We start from the raw sequence: 21,342 nt of genomic DNA, 5'->3' as shown, positions 1-21,342 counted from the left end.
TATTGTCATCTGCCTTTTAGGGTAACTCCACCTTTCCTGTCCACTCACCATGCCTCTTGGATATTTCCCTTCCCACAAGCTCAGCAACACAATAAAACTTGATTTATGTGCAATCTCATTGTTTAAAACCACACTGGTACCTTGTTCACCACTTTCCCTAAAGTGATTCTGACTCCCATTTCCAGGCACTACATAAGTCCCTTAGATCTTTGTGTGAGTGCACAAAAAGGACGAAGCCCTCTGAAACAAGATTGAGATTTCATTTCTTTCTACTCTGATGAGAAAAGACTCAGGGAAAGATTTGATTCAAGTTAGAAAAAAAAAGATGGCATTTCTTACATCAGCATGTGATAAAATAAAATTCACAATCACCACATCAGAATAAATGATAATTCTTAAACTTAAATAAATTCAGTTTAATGATAAACTTTCTGCTTTGTTCTTAATTTCCTCATATTGTCCCAGATGAAATGGTCCACAGATCAGTGCTTGAGCCTCTACTGCATAGTAGGAGGGCAGGTGTATGGGCAACTACCAGGAGAAGATCTGTTTCTGAAAAGAAGACCATGCCTTAGGGGGGAAAAAATGGGTGAGGTGGGACTTACAGGCTTAGAGAATTTGTTAAATTGTCAGGCTCTATGCCAAGACTTGTGAAAGTGAAAAAAGAGGGCAAACATATAAGCCACATCCAGATGTTGTCTCCATGGCCCTTTCTCCTTCCTACGCAGGGACGATGGTCAGAGGGGCACACTCATGCCTCATACCTGCCACATCTGATTCCCAGACTGCACTGTGACCCCAGCATGGTCTTTTTCGAGGACATTTGGCTGCTCTCAGGAGCTGGACTCCTGCCACCCAAGAGATGTCCTTCACTAGGCAACGTCAGCAGACCGCTATAATCATCAGCTTTGTCTTCTGGCAACACTCCGCAGACTGTCAGGCTCAGCCTCACTTTGCAATAGCTTTTCTCCCTGATTCTTTAGCATAAAATAATTTTCTGATTTACTGAAGGCAAGAGTCCTGAAAGTGGCTATCAATCTGTTATTTTATAACTATTACAGTCATTATTGAAATTACTAAGTACTTCAAAACATTCCTGTAGTGGACAGGATCCATTCCAGGTGTGCAGCTATACCTGGGAATGTTTGCGTGTGTGTCTGTTTAAAGTTTCATACCATTTACCTAACTGGGGCCAAATTTGCCTTTATCCTTTTGTATTGTTCCAGAAATATCATACTTCAAGATGCTTCTAGGTCCTTTATCATGAATGCATGCTGAAGATTGGCTAAGCCAGCAGTGATAAAAGGAATTAAGCTTCTGTTAGCTAACCCTAACAGGTTACAGGGTTCAAAGCTTATGCACACAGGGTCCACCTCCGTTGTGTAAAATAGGGAGTCACACTGTATCTTATAAGACCCTCTCCTGTTCAAAAGTTCAAAGACTACTGCCCAACTGGTACATTTTTAAGGAAAGTAAATCTCAACAAATGTACCTCAGTTAATTGTATTCGTTTGTTCAAAGAAATGATTTAGGGTTGATTCTAATTGTACTAAGCCTTGTACCGAAGGATAGGAGAGCTTGACCTCTGCCCTCCAGGAGCTCTGGTTATTGGGTTGAGAGGAGCAGCCACATAAACAATGCTACAGTGTCCTGAGGAGTACACAGGTTCTTGGAGGGTCACAGAGAGAATGAATGGCAAACACATGAAACTATGGATTTGGATCTTGGGAAATTGCTAAGAGGCTTGCCCAGGAAGAGATATGTTTGGAAAGCAGTTGAAATAGGGCTTCAAGGCAGCCCTGATGGTGCAGTAGTTTAGCGCTGCCTGCAGCCCAGGGTGTGATCCTGGAGACCTGGGATCGAGTCCTACATCAGGCTCCTTGCATGAAGCCTGCTTCTCCCTCTGCCTGTGTCTCTGCCTCTCTCTCTCTCTGTGCGTCTCTCATGAATAAATAAATAAAATCTTTAAAAAAAAAAAAAAAGAAACCGGGCTTCAGAGTCTCAATGCATAAGTGAGGCCATGCATGTGCTGACTGCAGAGCTCATTTAGCAGAGAAGAAACAGGAGCTGAAAAAGGCACGGCACAGTTGAGATTGGCTTAGAAGATTCTCATTCCTTCCTGTTCTCTTGCCCCTCTTTGGAGAATACAGCTTCATTCTCTGCGTTAAGTAAGTATGTAAAGACAGGGCACCTGGGTGGCTCAGGTGGTTGAATGTCTGCCTTTGGCTGGGGTTGTGATCTTGAGGTCCTGGGATGGAGTCCCACATCCGGCTCTCTGCTCAGTGGAGAGCCTGCTTCTCCATCTGCCTCTACCTGCTGCTCCCCCTGTTCCTGCTCTCTCTCTGTCAAATAAATAAATACAATACCAAAAAAAAAAAGTAAGTATGTGAAGATACACCTCAGCCCCCAGATAGGCGAAAATAAGGACCCTATTCTATCCCAGCAATTCTAAGTTGTCTTAAGTATAGCCCAAAGCCAAAATAGGCTGACAGACTAAGGGCAATGGGTGTTCCCTTATTAACTTAAAAATTTGTGAATGGGGGGGAATCCCTGGGTGGCTCAGCAGTTGAGCACCTGCCTTTGGCCCAGGGTATGATCCTGGAGACCCAGGATCGAGTCCTATATCAGGCTCCTTGCATGAAGCCTGCTTCTCCCTCTGCCTGTGTCTCTGCCTCTCTCTCTCTGTGTGTGTGTGTCTCTCATGAATAAATAAATAAAATCTTTTATAAAAAAAAATTTGTGAATGGGGCAGCCCGGGTGGCTCAGCGGTTTAGCGCTGCCTTCAGCCTAGGGCCTGATCCTAGAGACCTGGGATTGATCGATGGATCGAGCCTCACATCAGGCTCCCTGCATGGAGCCTGCTTCTCTCTCTGCCTCTCTCCATGAATAAATAAATAAAATCTTTTTTAAAAATTGTGAATGGAAGGTAGATGAGAATTAGGTGATCTGTGCCTTAAGCAGAAGCTCCGCTGCCCCACCCTCACCTTATACACACACACATACACACACACACACACACACACACACACACACAAGGACCTGCTGAAGGCAAGTTCTGAACGAAGTGGCATGGACTAACCATGGAGTCCCTGAGTCCCCTGGCCCCCCACGAAAGCTCACAGACTCCCGGATACAAGCATTTAGAATGAGCATCTTCTGGGGACGGGGCATATGGACTGGTGGGATGGGAAATTTTGGAAGACGTCACTGGACACAAGACAAGTCACTCTGACATTCATTCCAGATCATCTGTGTTGGGCTCCCCACTCTCACCCTGTACCAAAGCCATCCTCCAGGCCCCAACCAAAGACAAATAGAGCCCAGAAGCCTTTGTTTTCACATTTAATCAAAGGAAAAGAAAGAAAACCAGTCAGAGCAAAAGCTGAGGGAGGGGATAGGGGAAAGGCAACAGGGCTGGCACGGAGTGTGGACAATGCGGGGCAGAGTCCTCATTATCCCGAGGTTCCTCAAATGCAAGCGGCCAGGGAAGGAGGATAGGGTCAGAGAGGTAACGTGGTGGGCGCACACCTGTTCCGACCCAGCCCTGGGCCAGGGAGTGGGGCTTGTGTAGGGGAGGTAGGATGCAGTTCAGGGAGGGATGAAGACAGGAGAGGGGGGACCCAGCCCTGCCTCCAGGGCATCACTAGATGTGAAGGTGCCAGAACAGCATCAACACGGGAGATCTGCCCTACAGGGCCAGGAGCCAACTCCTCAGCAAGATGCCCAGCCCCCAGCTCCCTCCACCCCCATCAGAGCATGCTGTTTCCATCAGGGGACTTTGGAGGTTGACCAAGGGTTGGGGGGGCTGCATCTAAAGATGCCTTCTTTGCTTCTACTCCCAAGTGCCCCAGGTAAGGTGGGAACTGGCAAAGGATACCATTGCCTCTGACCAGCAGGAGAGCGGCAACCAGTTTTCCTCCCCCTCCTGGTCCCCTTGGGCTGTGGGTAAGGGTGATGCAAGGAAGAACTGAACTGAGGGAAAAGAGGAGTAAAAAGGCGAATGCATAGTGGATGCAGAGCTATGCAAATGAGATGGGAGCAGGCTTGACCTTGACATCTCATTTGCATATCTTATGCAAATGCAAATGAGATCCCTAATATAATAAATATATTTCTAACTTTGTAATAAATATTCTGTTTCTTCTCCCTCCCCTTCCCTAGGAAATGGGCACACAGTGGTTCAGGGGCCAGCTCGGGCTGAACCTGCAGCGAAGTCGGATCAGACACTCAGAGAACTAGGAAGCACAGAGGCAGGTGGTGGGGACGAGGGGGTGGTCCCTGCAAGGACAGGTTCACCCCAGACAGGATCACAGAGAGGGACAAGGGCCAGATGCCTGGGGAAGTCGAGGACGGCATTCTTAAAAGAGATTCTCCTATTTTACACAATTGTCCTCCCCAAGGACTCAAGGGTGTCATTTAGGATGGGGCGACAATAGGAAAGGGGGAGAAAGACATGGGGGGGTCAAGACTCTGGAATCTGGAATAAGGGTTTCATAAGAAATGGGGGCTGATGGGGAACCCCCATAAAGGGCCCCAAAGAGTGACCTCCAAAGCAAAACAACCCTTCGCTTCTCTTCTCCCAAAACCAAGACTGACACGCACGCTAACAGTACAGACACAGACCAGGTGCCCCAGCCTGTGGAACATAAGCTGTGCAGGCAGGAACAGTGTGGATAGCGCCCCCTGGAGTTGAACAACAAGGAGCCGCCTAGAGCACAGATGTCCTCTGCCAGCCACATGCTCCATGGCCAGCTCACAAGCTCCCCTCTGCACACATCCTCAGCCCCCCAGGCAGACCTGATGTGAGCGGGCCACCTGGACCCCTCCAGAGAGACCAACATGGACAATGGTCACAAACAGGGAGCCCAGATGTGCCCCATCGTGGGCCATGGTCAGTAGTAGGAGGCTCCCTGTCACATGGCTCAGGCTTCAGCTCACCCCTACCTTCCCTGAGCCCACCAACCCCTGCTGACCTTGCCCTGCGGGGAGCAGAGCTGACCTGTCCGGGGCACATCAGAGAAGTCTGTGGAGAGACTTCGGCAGTGAAAAGCTGTGGATGAGGGAAGGACAGGGCAGGGTCCACGTGTAGGACCCCACCTCATTCCAAGGGAGCTGGGACGGCACTGCTCCCTGGCTGTGGTAGCTGGCTCGTGCTTTGGCTCCTCCAGCCTTCAGGATGGCACCAGGCTGGTACCATAGCCCAGGACTGCCTGGCTACTGGGACCATGTGGAAACAGCCCAAGGCCTGCTCCCAGGCCAGAGGGGTGAGAGGTGGGAGGAGCCCAGGAATGGAGAGGGTGTTGCTAGTCCAAGGAGAAAAAGTGACTGGAGAGAGGTGGCAGGGGGCAGTGTACCTACCGACCACATGGCCCCATAGCAGCTTTTCTCTTCTCTGGACTGAGCATTACAGAGGTGACCCTGACACACTACTGGGCACAGCCTGGCCCTCAGAGAGGGACATCTGGAGGCCAGTGGGCATCGGGAGTGGGCAGCACCTGGGCACAGAGGTACCCCATGAACACCCACCACCTTGGCAGTACACGCGTCTGTGCTGAAGCCAGATTAGGCCATGCTAGGAGCCGTCACCCAGGGAGAGCCAGACCACCAGGGATCAGGGCTAAGGATCAAGGCTGGGGGTCATGACTGGGGAAGGGGATGGATTCAGGGTTCTGGGGCACAACCCAGAGGGGTGAGGTCCACATGAACAGTCTCAGTACACCCAGCTGACGGGCACCCACTGGGGCTCCGTCCGCAGCTTCTCCATGGCAGCCTGGAGCTCACGAAAGGTCCTCTCCAGGTTGGTGTTGACCAGGCTGAGGTCGAAGTAGTGCCCGTAGCCCCTCTGGATGCGGCTGCTTTCCTCCACTGTCCTCCTCAGGTCCGCCTCCTGCTGGCACAAGGGGACCTCCCAGCCATCAGTGTCCCCATCACCCCTGTCATCGGGGGAAATCTGCCACCTCCCCTCTCTATCGCCCTCCCCAGAGCCCAGCCAGATGGGGTACTGACTCCCTGGCCGGAGACACAGGAGCTCCTCCCCACACGGCCCAAGGCAGCTTTCCTGCAACCACGGACAGACAAATGGGTGAAAAGAGGAAGGAAGGATATAACCTTTGGTGCATGCCAAGCTCGGCACTAACTGCATTGCAACCCACATAATCTTCACTACAGCTCTGCAAGGTGGGGTTAATTATTCCCAATTTCTAACAGAGAAAGTTGAGGTACAGAGAGGTCACCTGGTCATCAGCAGCACAGAACCTGCCTGACTCCAAAGTCAGTACTCACTCCACTCTGACCAGGCGCCCTTACCTCTGCAGCCTGAGAAATGCTTCCCCAGAGTGCCACTACTAGGGCAATCCCAGGGGCCGGGGGGGCCACCAACCGCCACCCCACACGTAGTCAAAGCCGGCCAGCTTGCCAGGCAGGGGTGGGAAGGGAACTTTGAATGCTGATTTAAATAAGCCAAGGCGGAAGCTCTAGGGCTAGTCCAGCCTTGTCCCAGTGGCCCCAGTTGGCTATGTTTGTGGCCAGCGGACTTCAGTAGGGAGCCCAGCCCAGACAGTCCTTCTCAGGGCACAAGCGGAGCTCTGGCCTGGGGCCGGAGAACTGCAGTACCAGGTGTGGCCAGCAGATGGACCCCTGAGCTCAGAGTTCCGCAAACCCTACAACTCCAGGGGAAGGCTGTTCAAGGGGTACCTGGTGGGGAGGTAGGTGCCCTGGGGTCTTGTAACACCTGACTTGAAGCCTCTTCTCCAAGCTCTGCCTCCTCCCTGTTGCTAAGTCATCCTTTGGCCAGCCTTCCAGTCTCCAGCTTTCTCCTTCCCTTCAGACTTTCCCTCCAGCTGTAAACAACCTGAGCCCACCTGACCCATTCTGCCCATACATCTCCCACTGGCCCTCTGGATTCCCTTTGGCAAGCACTCTGTCCCCACAGAATGGACAAAGCTGTGGGCGTGGCAAAAGTTCCTGCACCCCAGGCTAGCCATATCCCTGACTCTGTGAGACTTTGGGCACTTCACTTCCTTGCTCAGACCTGTTTCCAAGCCTATCAAGTGGGAATCTCAAGTCCAACCTCACTAGTACCTAGGGTAGGCTCCTCTCCCCTTCCCCAACACCACCTTCTTCCCCTCATCAGCTCTAGCCTGTCCTCTCCCCACAGGCAGCTACCAGACTCCTCCCACTGCACGTCAGAGCCCTCACCGTGAGTTGCTTGGTGGACACCCCACTCTCCAGTGCAGCCCGATTCATGGCCCGTAGGGTCTCAAAGTCAGGGGCCTCGATGAACACCACATAAGGGACAAATTCAGCTGTTCTCAGCACTTTCACTGCCTGCAGGAAAAGAAGGGGATGCGGGAGTCTATCCCCACGGACATCCTAGAAGGTGGGAGGAAGGATAGCTGGGGGGACAGCTACCTGGGCATGGTGCAGAAAGGGTACCTGGGGTCCCAGGACCTGAGTCCCGAAGATGAACGGTAGAGGAACAGCTGGTAGGTGGCTGGGGACTGGAAAACTGGAGACACCTAGAGGAGTGGGGGGCCTGGGACGCTGAGAAAGAGGTTCTAGGTGGGTTGGGTCCCTAGCAGTAGTTGAGGGGTTCCATGGCGGCTGATTGGGAGACCAGTGCCTGGAGATCTGTGGGGAGTGCTGGGGGAGCAGCAGAATGTCCAGAAGGGATGTGGGCAGGATGAGAACAAGTAGGCTGGGGTAGTACCTGGGGGTTGACATCCAGCACGCACACCTTGCCGGCAGCAACCACACCCCGGATGGAGTCAATACGCGTGCCATACAGGTTGCCCTCGTATTCCCCATGTTCCAAGTAGCGCCCAGCACGGATGTCAGCCTCCATCTCGCTGCGGGACACAAAGCTGTAGCCCTGGCCTTCCCGCTCTGAGTCTTTGGGCCTCCGGGATGTGTCTAGGGGGGAGGAGGGGCTGAATGAGCATAGGCAGGCTGCACCACCTCGGACACACGCGCATGGGTCCTATGGCCCCTCCACTCCCCAGCATGGCTGCCTTCCCACACACGTACCCTCACCCTCCCCACTGGCACGCACATGGATCCGAGATGTCCATAGTGAGAGGACCTTCAGGGTTCATTGCTCCAACCCAGTGCTCTCATATGGGGGGCTGAGGCCCAGAGAGGGCAATGTGCACACCAAGGTCAAGCAGATCTGGGCTCAGCACTCAGGTTCCTGCTTCCCAACCAGGAGCTCTCACCACCCCCTGCTTCTGTCACCAACAAGCCCTGTCTTCCACAAGGCTACATGAGGCCCTGTTTCACATGGGTTCCCGACTGGGCTTTTAACAAGTGGAACATGAGAGACGGAATGGCAAGGCTTGCCCAGCCCACCCAGGCCGCAGTTGCAAAGGACCGCTTCCCAAACCTTCTCCAGCCTGCAGTTCCCCCATCACCCGCAGAGGGTGCACCCCCACACCTCATCCAAAAGTACTGCTTGACTCAATGCCCAAGCAGAGGCCCCCCCCTCCGTGGACCCAGCCCTGGCCCCCAGGGCAGCCCCTGCTCTTTGCTCCCCACCCAGCAGGGTCCGGCTCCCACTCACAGGGCACCGTGGTGCCGTATCGATCTGGATCCCACATGATGAGCTTGTTCTTCAGGCTGCGCCGGCCTACACCCTGAGCTCCGATCAGCACCAGGGTTTTCCGGCGGAAGGGGGGCATGCGGGCCACCTCCTCATAAATGAGCAGCTCATGGCGGTCAAACTCTGAACACAGGGAGACAGCGTCATCAGGCTACTTGGGTGGCATTGGTGGGGCCAGGGGCCAAGGATTAGAGGGCTGGGGCCATGGGCAGTGGAGAGAAGGAGGCAAGGCCTAGGGACCCGACTGGCAGCATCAGCACCACGACAGCATGTGCACCAGTCAAGGCAGGTGGAGGGAGTGGGCATGCCATGTTGGAACAGGACAGGGAAGGGACCTCCAATACCCACCTGCATTCTTGGTAGTCAAATACATCATCCGCTTCTTTTTCTTTCCTGAAAGGCTGCCACATAGGGTCCCTGGCCACACAGAGATGGGCAAGTGAAGCCAGGCAGGCTTGTGTCAGATCCCAGATTAGGGGTTACATTGGGGACCCTCCTACCTGAGGTGGGTGTCAGTTCCAGGTCCCGTTTGACAAAGGCTTTCCGCTTCTCCTCCAGCAGCTGGCTGGGGATGAGCCCAGCGCTGCCCCCTTCTACATGGCATGCCTGAAATGGACATGGGACCAAGATCTGCCTGAGTGAGAAGATACTTTCCCCAGGCCCTCACCACCCACCCACCCCCAACCCCCGACAAACCACAGCTGGAGACAGACACAGAGGACTCACCTGCCACCAGTTAGCGTCATCCTGGTTTACAATCTGCAGTAAGTCCCCAGCACTAAAGCGCAGGCCCGCTTCCTTGCAGGGGATGAGGCTGTCTCTTGCAGGGTCATAGTCAAAGTGGCATTTCACAAACACCTGCATGGGGGATTAGAGAAGCGTCAAGGGAAGAAGGGAAGGCTGGAGGGCAGTACCCTTCTAAGACCAGCCTGCCTCCACCACTTCCCCCTCTTGAGGGAATGGGGAGTGTCACCCAGTCCACCATCTTCCTCCTACCCTGATGAAAGAGGCTTTGGCACTGCCCCTCTCGAGGAATGATGCCCCCAGACCCACCCGGCCACTTCTCTGGTACCAGCCTCCCTTTCCATCTAGAACAAAAGGACTCAAGAGTGATGGGGCCTCTGCTCAGGCCTGGGGCCAGGGACTCATCCCTTGAGGAGAAGGCAGGATCGCTGGGGAAGGGACACAATCCTGGCACCTAATGCAGGATCCCTCAGTCCACCCACACCCTCCGCTTGGAACAGGGAGGCCTGGCAGATGACTAGGGAGCCAATAGGAGAAGGGAGACTGCAGCCAGATCCCCATCGTCCACCAACCAGGCGGCAGCCCTACAGGCCACGCCGCAGCCTGACACTGCGCATGCACGCACCCAGTACACCTAGGCTGGTCCAGGGCTGCCTTGAAACAGGTGCTCACATGTATATCCCAGGCCTTAAATGTGCACATGTCCCTCACATGTGCGTATGAGTGCCCAAGACTGGGGCTAATGCACGAGCATGTGGGAGATGGGGCCTCCCACCCCGGGCCTGTGACCCTGGCGGCTGCCTCCTGGCCCTCGGGCCGGAGGGATCCACCTGGCGGGGCAGATGGGGCTCCTGGTAGCTGGGCAGGATCTTGAGGATGACGCTGCCGCTGGCACTGCGTAGGAGCTCCTGCAGCGCACGAGGGTCGCTGCCCACCGGCTGCCCGTTCACCTCCTTGATGATATCACCCACGTGCAGCAGGCCTTGCTGAGCCACCATGCCCCCGTGCAGAATGCGTGCAATCACCAGCTCACCGCCCTCCACACGGAACGTCACGCCCTGGGGGACAGAGGGCAGGTATGATGAGGCCCCAGATGCTCCAAGCCAGAATCTTTAGATGGGTCTCCTAGAAGCCCCGCCATTCCCATCCTCATCCCCTCCACCCCGGCCTCGCAGAGTCTCCTCTCCCATCGTTCTGCCCAAATTCTTCAGTTAGAGGGGCATTTGTGGAGAGAGAGGGGGGCAGAGTGGAGAGGGTTCTGGTACATGTGCGCAGCTTGGATGCACCATGTCTGTGGTCTCCTGGGGCTACATGGGCCCGTCCCTGGGCAAAGCTGGTCCCATCTTGGTCTTTAGCCCTTTCCTGACCAGCTTTGGTCCCCATTGGTTATTCTCAGTGCCCTCTCCAACCCCAGATCACACCTCACCAGCCCTGCCTAGCAGCCTCACCAGATGCTCTCCAGCAGTCTTTCGGATGCCCACCATGCGTACTGCGTCGGGAGGTACTGGCTGGTTGCTGAAGGTGGGGTCCAGGCCAGGGCTGGGGGGTGGTGTCTCATAGGTTTTTGAGGCCACAGAGTCATGGGTCTCCAGGAGGGACTGAGGAGGCAGTGGAAAGAGAGGGACCATGTCCCATGGTCCCTTCCCATCCCTGCTGAAACATCCTGTAAGCCCCCATCTGTGCAGCCTGCCCCAAACACCACCCCACCCCAGAGCAGGAACCTGGAAGTGAGGCTCCTGGAGGATCCGGGCCAGCTCTGCGGCTGTGCTGCTCTGCTCTGCCAGCTGTGCCAGGTCCCGAAGGATCTCCTGCACCAGCTCCAGATTGTTATCCCGCACCGCCTCCAGCTTGGTCTCCTCCAGCCGCTCGTGCGCCTGGAGGATAAGGACAGAACAGGTGACACCTGAAGCTCCCTGAGAACCCTAGGGTACCAAATACTGTCCCCTACCAGCTCAGATCCTGACTTCAGACCTCACCCTCAGCATTGCATCAGATCCTCACTCACCCAGACACAAGCACGCTCGCTCATGTGCAGACACACCTTGCTGCTTCCTTATTTCCCCAAAATGAAGACTAGGATCCAGTTTATGGAAGGGAAAATACAAAGGACAATCCTTCATTCCCATCCTCTTGTCACAGAGAGCCATTAAAATGATCAAGCTGTCCCCAGCATCACCTCCACTCCCCTACCCCCCAGGACCTTATAAGCATGTGAATTCAAGGACAGCTTCTTCTACCTGACATCATGGTCTTGGGCATCCTGTAGCCCAGGACGAGGAAGCCAGGGAGGTGGAGGTCACAGGGACCCAAACTTGGGTCTCCAGACCTTGAGGCCAGTGCTCCCAGTGAGGGAGGGGACAAGAAATCAATACAATTGACCTTTGAGCAACATCAGCATTAGGCACACCAACCCTGCACAGTCAAAAAAAATCCATATGTAACTTTTGACTTCATGAAAACTTAATTACTAATAGCCCACTGTTGACTGGAAGCCTATGGATAACATAAAAAGTTGGTAAACCATATCTTCTATGTTCTATTATTATATACTGTATGTTCTATTATTATATACTGTATTCTTAAAGTAAACTAGAGAAAAGAAAATATTAAGGAAAATATATTTACAGGACTGTACTATCTTTACTGAGAAAAATCCACACATAAGTGAACTCACACAGTTCAAACCCGTGTCGTTCAAGGGCCAATTGTCCATGGTATCAAGAGAAGGCACTGTACCTACTTGTTGCTCTACTGACTCTGGACTTTATGACAGGATGCTTCAAAAAGGGGAAAGGAAGCTTTCACCAGAGACCAGCCCAGCTGGGACAGTTATGTTAGTTGGGTCAGGAAGTAAGGAGTGCTACTTCAGGGATATAAGTGAAGACTTTTTTTTCTCTGAGTCATTTGAAAAATAAATCACTTCACCCCAGAGTACTTCAGCCACACATCACCTAGGAACACACAGGAGATCTGCCACATTGACTACAATACCATTATCACATGCAAGAAGTTCAGCACTGACATATTGATATCACATCATCTAATAGTCTCTATTTAAATGTTAGCTATTGTCCCAAAAATATCCCTTATCGGTTCCTTGTTGTTGTTCTTTCTCTGATGGACAATCTCATCAAGGACCATGTGTTACCTTTGGTTGTCACAACTTTTTATTCCCTTTCATCTAGACCAGATCCCAGTGGCTTTTGGTCTTTCAGGACATTTTACAGTTCAGGCAGGTAGTTTGTAAAATGCCCCACACCTGGATCTTTCTGATAGTTTCCCCATGATTAAATTCAGGCCAATCATTTTGGCAAGAGTTCTAAACATAAGTGATCTTGTGTCTTTCCCATGCCTTGAGATCATGTGACTATTCTGCTCCCCAACAACCTTTCACTGATGAATTTAGCATTTATTCATGACTCCTGCCTAAATCAACTTTTTTTTTTTTAACAGGGGAGTGTGGGAAGGAAGAGGGAGAGAGAGAGCCCCGAGCAGGCTCCCTGCCCAGCACAAAGATGGATGCAGGACTGAATCTCATGACCCTAAGATCATGACCTGAGCTGAAATCAAGAGTTGGATACTTAATCAACTAAGCCACCCAGGTGCCCCAGTCAGCAGTCCAATTCTTAAATTGGAGGTTGCAAAATGGTGATTTTCTACCTCTGTTACTACTTCTACATTTACTAGTTGGCATTCTACTATAAGAAAGAGCTTGTCCTTTCCCTCTCCCACCCCTCCTCCCTCTTGCCTATACCCCCCTCTCTGTCTCACTATGGATTCTTTTCACTCTGTGTTCTAAACCATCACCATCACTATCTTCATTGTCTCAATTTATCCCAGATTTGTGCACTGGGAGCCCCAAACACACCTGTGTCCTTTTGACATCTCCCCATCAGTCCTTGAGCACCTTCTTCCTTCTGCCACAGGCTCATCCTGTACTTTCCCTAACCCAGGTCTGGGTTCAACAATTTCTCCTAGGAATTCATATTCCTTTCGGCAGGGAATTTAGAAACCAAGATGAGGGCAGTTGGTACGCAATGCTTCTGGGGTGTCACTTCTTTAAAAGCCATTAATCAATACTGATTGTTCCAACTAAAATCTAACTGCAGGATTTTCCTCATCTTCTCCCATTCCATATTTGTACCTCCCTTCTCCCTCAGTGAGAATTTGTTTCCTAATAACATTTAATATATTTACTTATTTGTTCTGTCCTATAATATTCAGAAAGATTTCAGAATTGCTGAACTACTGCTACTACCTATCACAAACTTAAGAATCAAGATTTATCTACAGTTCTTTTTGTTCTCAGAATAGACTAAAAACACTTACAGCATTAATGGGAATGTTCTATATCTGTGCTGCCCAATGTGAGAGCCACATGTGGCTGTTGAGCAATATGATAAGTACAACTGAGAAACTGAATTTTTAATTTTATATCAGCATTTGGGTTATTTTCATTTTAAGTATTTAAATAAATACATGAGGCTGGTGGCTAAGAATATATCTCACATCGGGTATAAAGTCAGAAGATTGTGAGCAAAAGTTATTAGGGTTGGGATGCCTGGGTGTCTCAGCGGTTGAGCATCTGCCTCTGGCTCAGGGTGTGATCCTGCTCTGGGGATCGAGTCCCACATGGTACTTCTTGTAAGGACCCTGCTTCTCCCTCTGCCTATGTCTCTGCCTCCCTCTGTGTCTCAGGAATAAATAAAATCTTTTTTAAAAAAGGTATTAGGGTTAATTTCCTTTTCTGGGAGCACCTGGGTGGCTCAGTGATTGCACATCTTCCTTTGTCTCAGGTCATGATCCTGGGGTCCTGGGATCAAGTCCTGCATTGGGCTCCCCACTGGAAGCCTGCTTCTCCCTCTGCCTGTGTCTCTACTCTAGAGGTAATAATTTTCATTAGTTCTGGTTTATTCTATTTCTTTTCACAAAAATAAGTAAATATTTCTCTTTTTTACATAAAAGATAGAACACTATACACACTCTTTGATTCCTTGAGGTTTGTTTGTTTAATTGGCTTGGTTTGTTGTTGTTTTGTTTTCTTTTTTACTTAACGATATGCCCTGGAAATCACTCTATGCTGCTATGTGGAGATCTTCCTTATTATTATTTTTAATTACTATATTTGACTTACTGTGTAACATAATTTATTCAACCAATCCTATGGGTATTTAAGCTGTTTCTAATATTTTACTATTGCAAATAAAGCTGCAGTGAATAACCCAGCACAGCTGTTGTCTATCTGTAGAGAAGTCTTCCATGTCAACTCCTGGATCAAGCAGGAGATACAAGTATGATTTCCTTAGATATTGACAACCCCCTTCTATGGGGCTTGGGCTGCTTTGTCCTTTCACCAGCATTGGATGAGAGACTTCCCTGAAACCTTGCCCCCAAAGTGTCTGCCAATCACTTGGACGAGAAACAATCTCTCAGTGAGACTCGGCTTCCATTTTGCTTATTGAGTGAAGCTGAGCATCTCTCCATATGTTTAAGAGCCATCTTTATATCTTCTCCTGTAAATTGTCTCCTGCCAATTTTTCTATCAGGTCTTGTTTCTTTTTTTCTTTTTCTCATTTTTAACATATTTTCTATTTTGGAAAGATAAGCCCTTTATCTGTGATACCTCTTGCTAATATTTCCCTTCTAGCTTGTCTTTTGATTCTGCTTATGGCTTTTTGTCAATACAAAAAAATTTTAACTTAGTTAAATTTATTAATACAGGGCAGCCCCGGTAGCGCAGCGGTTTAGCGCCCCCTGCAGCCCAGGGTGTGATCCTGGAGTCCTGGGATCGAGTCCCACATCAGGCTCCCTGCATGGAGCCTGCTTCTCCCTCTCCCTGTGTCTCTGCCTCTCTCTATCTCTCTCTCTGTGTCTCAAATAAATAAATAAATAAAATTAAAAAAATTTATTAATACATGCATCTGAATTTTAAGGCTTCGTTTAGCGGGGGGGGCGGGGCGGGGGGCTTTCCCCACACACAGATCCATGTTTTCTTCTAGAATATATATGGTTTATTTTTTTCACATTACATCTCTGATCTGCTTTGAGTTTATTCTGATGTATGGCGTAAGTATGGATCTGCTTTGATGTCTTTCTAAATGACAATCCAGGTATCCTAATACCATTTATTAAAAGTCCATCAGAAAGTTATTGTTTAATTTTCTATGTGTGGGGCAGCCCTGGTGGCTCAGTGGTTTAGTGCCGCCTTCGGCCCAGGGCCTGATCCTGGAGTCCCAAGATCGAGTCCCACGTTGGGCTCCCTGCATGGAGCCTGCTTCTCCCTCTGCCTGTGTCTCTGCCTCTCTCTCTCTCTCTCTGTATCTCTCATGAATAAATAAATAAAATCTTTAAAAAAATTTTTTTTCTATGTGTGATGATGGTAGTATGATTTTTTTTTTAAAGAATATTTATCTTTGGGATGCCTGGGTGGCTCTGCAGTTGAGCATCTGCCTTCGGCTCAGGGCGTGATCCTGGGGTCTGAGGATCGAGTCCCACGTCGGGCTCCCTGCGAGGAGCCTGCTTCTCCCTCTGCCTATGTCTCCTCCTCTCTCTCTCTCTGTGTCTCTCATGAATAAATAAATACAATCTTTAAAAAAAACAATATTTATCTTTTAGCTATATGTACTGAGATACAGATGAAATTATGTCTGAGATTTGCTTCAAAATAACTTAGGAAAGAGGGATGTAGGTGGAGGTATGGATAAAACAAGATTATTTATGAGTTGTTACATGTTGATGTAAAGTAATGGATGATGCGAGTTTGGAAGACATTTTTGAAATTTTTCATGATAGAAAGTTTTGCAAGTCCATGAGATGGGAAGATTTTAATAACACCTCACAGGGATATTCTGAGGATTCAGTGAGACAGTGCCTGGCACTTAACAAGTGCTCAATAAAGGCTAGCTTCTTTCTGTCTTCTCTTCCCCAAACAGGGGTGAAGAGCATCACACATCGGGGGAGAGGCATGTTACCCCACAGTGACCTAAACCGTCCTCTGGCAGGTGTGCAGCATTTCAGACGTACTCCCACAGCCTGGATGGGCATAGCCCTCCTGCTGGGGGAACAGACAATTGAAGTGGCAAAGAGTAGCACTCAGGAACCAGCTACACCCTGAGGTTCTTCTGACATTAGAGGCATGCCTCGGAAGGTTCCACCAAAACCTATGTGATCCTGTCATTTAGTTCAGCACAGCCCACCAAGCTTCAGTTACCAGCATTTAGGATGATGCTGGGAGCCCAGCAACTATGTTTCAAGAATAAACAAAGGCACTCAGGGACACGACCATCTTACCATGGCCTGGTAACGTGAGCACAGAGGTCACCCATTTCAGCATCTTCTGCTCCACTGATGGGGAAAACAAATTTCCCTAGGAGCTGTCACCTAACCAAGACGAAGCCACTCCCAAGCTGCTTACCTCCCATCTCTGACTTAATGATCCTTCCCTGCAGGCTGGTCCATTCATCCTCCTGTGGCTGCCCTGGGCTTCTTACCCACAGATATAAAAGCACAGCTCTCCAAACTCAACCCTCAGAGCCCAGAGGAAAATTTAAGCATCCAATCATCCAAAAACGAAAGAAACACTACAGCAGGCTGATCTAAACAGCTGAGTGACCAGTGCTAAGAACACCTAACATGTACTATAATTTGCAACACACTTTTCTGGGACTTTGAAAACCCAGAAGTGGATGAACCCTATCCGTGTTTCATGATATTGGTTTGTTCATGGCTTCTTTTTAGTGAGTTGGTAGTGAATTAGACATTTTTGTAGTAGCATAACAGGGATCTAAGAACTCACCACTCAAATCATAAATGAGGATCTTGGCAATATCCTACATCTAAAACCACCTGCACCATCCACCCATCCACTCCCAGAAATCACCATCTTGATTCCCTGTGATCATCATGCTCTAGCTTCCCATTTTACAGTTTTATTGTATTTCTGTATTGTACATATTCCTAAAACTAATACCATTTTTAGTTATTTTTACCTTTTTTTAAACAGCAGGGAATTGTGCTATACATAATTCCTGGGGACCCAATTTTTTTTCACTTAACATTATTAAGTGAAAAATTATTTTCCGTACTATTTTTTTTTACCCACTATTACTTGGCTAAGATTTACTCTCATTTTTCATTTCACTTTGTTTCACTTTGTTCCACCTACTAGTTTTCACTTAATATTATTCTCTATAATTCATTCTTTTCCCTCCCATCATGGTCGTTCATTTTAACCACTATATTATATTCCATTTGTGCGATTATGCCATATTTTATTCATCTCCTCTCCTGGGTGAGAGCAGCTGGGTCATGTCAGGTTTTTGCCATTGTGAATGGTGCTGCTATGAACATTCCAGTCTGTATCTCCTGGTGCACGTGTAAGAGTTTCTCCCGGGAACAAAATGGCTGGGCCATGGGTACATCTATGCTCAATGGTAAAGCAGCATATTTGCAAAATATCTCATTTAAACATCACAATGACCCTGTGAGATTAGTAGTCTCAAGGCCATTTTCACAATAAAGTATCTGAGGCTTGAGTGGGTCAAATGAATTCCTTCACAGTCCACAACTCATTGGTGTACAGCAGGGATTCTGGTCAAAGTTTCCTGACTCCCTGAGCGCCTCCACTGCTGTGGTGCCACTATCCAGGCACTTATTTTTAGAAAGCATGCTCTTGGTACGTGCACACCCTGTAGTATTAGATGCACCCGGCCCCGCTACCAGGAGACAGGAGAGTGGTTTTGAATTTCTGTGGGAACTATTTGTTGAATTCTGCTCGGAAAATCATCTTTGGCACAGCAGGGACTCAAGTTTATTCTAGACCAGAAGACTGGACCAAGTACACAGCTGGCTAATGGTGCAGCTGGTGCTTGAACCCCAATCTATCAGCTCCTGATCCACAGCTGTAAGCAGACTGCAAAAGCAGAAATGCCACACAGCCACTTCTTAGAGAGCTCTTCCCTCTGCCCTCCCACTCCAACCTCTCTGGTCTTGCAGAAGACAAGGAATTCTCATTTGAATCCTAGGCTCATAATTAAATAGCTCAAACACTGGAAAAAAAAGTCCCAGAGAATGGTGTGCCAGAAGGTAAAGTGACTCTTCTATCTGGAATTGACAATGTAATTTGTTTGGGTCCATGGGACATTAGCAAATGTGATGCAAGCAGAGGACTGGAAAATGCTTGAGACTTGGGGCTTGTCTTCCCATGCTGCTGAGACTGGACCCCTCCCTAGAAGATGAGAGACCACACCATCCTAGACATCACAGCCGTCCCACCAGAGACACCAGCCATGTGAATGGGAATGTCCTAGAACACCTTGCCCTAACTGAGCAACCTAGACCAGAAAAACCACCCAAGCCATCAAAAAGATCATGAGACATAAAACATGGTTGTTTTAAGCCACTAAGTTGTGGGTGGTTTGTTACGCAGCAGAAGCTGGATGATATACTGAGCTCCCCACCACTGTAGCTTCCACTTGTCATGTTCCTTGGTCAGAGTCTCTATTTCAGTGACCTCCCCCGCCCACCTCATCCTTCATTCTTCTAGGACACTATCTTGCTTTGCCAACTCTCTCACCCTGGCCTTATCATAGGAGTGGAGTCCTCCCAATGAACTCCGGTCCAACGGCCAAGACTGCTTCGTAACAACTCCTTATGATTTGAAAAGCATTTCTACATCTATGACTTTCCCCATCCCCGCCATGACTCTGAAAGAGAGACATCTTTATCCCCACTTTTCAGAAGAAATAACTAACTATTATCAGACACACTAAAACCACACAGCCAGCCAGTGACTCTTCTGACTCCAAATCCTATGTTCTTTCTACCTCGTGTCATATGGATTAGATCACAGGCCTTCCAGCTGGCAGATGTCCCCACTGTAACAGTTTGCCTGAATTTCTGAATGTCACTTGACTTGGATTCCTCACCTTAGCCTTTCCTGTTGTTGGAACACCTGTGCTGGATCCCGATGTCACCCACTTGTTAGGGCCGCCACCTGTTGTCTGCAGCCAACCCCCTGGATTTACAATCCATTGGCCAGATCTGACTTCCTTCCAGAGCCTTTAGGGTTTGTCCCCTCAGGCCCAGAGAGGAGCAGAAGGAGCCCTTCCCATGCTATCTGCACAGCCCCAGAGGAAAGGCAAGCTTCCCTCCACAGGAGGAAGGGAAGGAGATTAATAGTTACTCCAGGCAATTCCAGCTTGACTACTCTTGAGTGGATGGGCCACTGCACCAGGAGAACCAAGTTTTTGCAACTAGATCTTTGATCCAAGTGCTTTGTCTGTTAGGTTAGAAATGATCTCTGTACTTATAATCACTAAAATTAATGAGGAGTGAAAAGTAAGTCCTGTTGTCCAAAGCAAGTCATGTGGTCAAGCCCAGACTGAAGAGTGGAGAAACTCTATCTTTTGATGAGGGAAGTGACAAAATTCCATTGCAGAGAGTCACATGTACAGGGATGGGAGCAATTCTTACTGAGCTCAGACAGGCCTTTACGGAGATAACACATCTTGCTCCTCTCACAGCTCGATGGAGAGAAGCTACAGGGTGCCCTTAGCCCATCAGCCTCTTATTGGGAGTCTCAGTATCAAAGAAAGGTCCATGCTACCTTTTCTTGTGCTTTATGCATCTAGAAGCCTCCTGGGAATCCCTGGGGAGGCAATTCTGACCAGCTCATCCCCAAGAACAATTCTGGAGAAGGGAGTTGATGTTTACAATCTGATCCACTCATCAATAACTTCTCAGTGCAGCTGTGCTGTATACCAGGGTGACAGACTGGGGCTCCCTCGGGAGAACAAACTCTCTGATAGCTCACTCCCTGGGCCCTAGCACTGCCATGGGTACTCGGTGAACACGCACTAGACGTTCGTCAAATCGAAGATAGATGACTGAGGGAGTGACGAAGTCCTCCGGCCAGCAATCCCCGCACTGGATTGCTGGCGGGTGGATCAGACACCGAATACACTATGGGGGCGGTGGTGCTTTGCAGGGCACCTTCCAACCCTGTGGTTCTGCTATCCGGAAAGCTCCCTATCTCATTGTCTCACTGTAGAGGCAACAGCTCACGTGCCCCAGAGGTGATGCGGTCTAACAAATTCAACTCTGAAATCAGCTTTGGCAGGTTACAGGTGTGGAGGGTCAAGTGTCCACCCTGGAGAGACGCTCACACGTGTGCAGAAGCAGAGGACTGTGAGGAAGTCCTTAGTAGAGGCAAATCAACAACATGCCTGTCTCTCAGCAGGAGAAGCAATAAATAAATACACCGGACTCTCTTTCATATATGGGAACACCACACAACAGTTAAAACGAATCTACCCGTGTCTACATCTATACTTATGTCAATAATCACATTCCTTCACTAGAACTCTCACAAACCTAAGCGGCTCATGCTATTATTCCATTACAGAAAGTGTAAAATCCCCTATCATAGGGGTGGATTATTTACACCTAAATACATCTGTAGGTGAGATGGGCAAACATTCAGGGGGTAGGACATCATCAACCCCAAGCCAGCGGTCACCTGCGGGGAGAGAAAGCAGCGAGTGTGAGACAGAGAGTCACTAGCTGCATCATACTACTTCTGTCTTACAAAGAAATAGCAAGGGGCGTCTGGGTGGCTCAGTCGGTTGGGCGGCTGCTTTTGGCTCAGGTTGTGATCCCAGGGTCCTGGGATCAGGCTCCCTATTTGATGGGCAGCCTGCTTTTCCATCTCCACTGCTTATTCTCTCTCTCTTTCAATTAAATAAATAAAATCTTCTAAAAAACAAAACAAAACCCCAAAGAAATAGCAAGAACATAAGACAATATGGCCAGCATTTCATCCTGGAGATGACACTCAGAGGACTGGTAGGCTTTCTCCTATACTCTTTGTACTCATTCATTAAGCAAACATTCAGTGGGCACCTACTGTGTGTGAGGCACTGTTCTAGGCCCTGGGCACACCCCTGCCCCTGAGGAGCTGCTCACATTCTCTTTGTTTGAAACATGCATGATTCCTTGTGTTT

At 49.4% G+C, this 21,342-nt stretch overlaps 1 protein-coding gene across 8 annotated transcripts in view; it reads right to left on the bottom strand.

The window, feature by feature from the left end:
* Positions 1 to 3,329: 3,329 nt before the first annotated feature.
* MPP2 (MAGUK p55 scaffold protein 2) overlaps positions 3,330 to 21,342 on the bottom strand; it is a 28,570-nt gene continuing 10,557 nt past the window's right edge. For all 8 annotated transcript variants that reach the window (XM_025986934.2, XM_025986936.2, XM_025986937.2 and 5 more), the window contains 10 exons: positions 11,062 to 11,214; positions 10,789 to 10,938; positions 10,171 to 10,398; positions 9,323 to 9,454; positions 9,097 to 9,202; positions 8,945 to 9,013; positions 8,558 to 8,719; positions 7,709 to 7,911; positions 7,198 to 7,326; positions 3,330 to 5,887 (listed from right to left, as the gene is read on the bottom strand). In XM_025986934.2, the coding sequence (XP_025842719.1) occupies positions 5,711 to 5,887; positions 7,198 to 7,326; positions 7,709 to 7,911; positions 8,558 to 8,719; positions 8,945 to 9,013; positions 9,097 to 9,202; positions 9,323 to 9,454; positions 10,171 to 10,398; positions 10,789 to 10,938; positions 11,062 to 11,214 (1,509 nt within the window). In that variant the 3' untranslated portion in view covers positions 3,330 to 5,710. The remainder of the gene's footprint in view (positions 5,888 to 7,197; positions 7,327 to 7,708; positions 7,912 to 8,557; positions 8,720 to 8,944; positions 9,014 to 9,096; positions 9,203 to 9,322; positions 9,455 to 10,170; positions 10,399 to 10,788; positions 10,939 to 11,061; positions 11,215 to 21,342) is intronic.

This window comes from Vulpes vulpes, chromosome 2 (genome assembly GCF_048418805.1).
Source record: "Vulpes vulpes isolate BD-2025 chromosome 2, VulVul3, whole genome shotgun sequence".
NCBI classification, from domain to species: domain Eukaryota; kingdom Metazoa; phylum Chordata; class Mammalia; order Carnivora; family Canidae; genus Vulpes; species Vulpes vulpes.
This window is presented reverse-complemented; position numbering and strand designations above follow the sequence as displayed.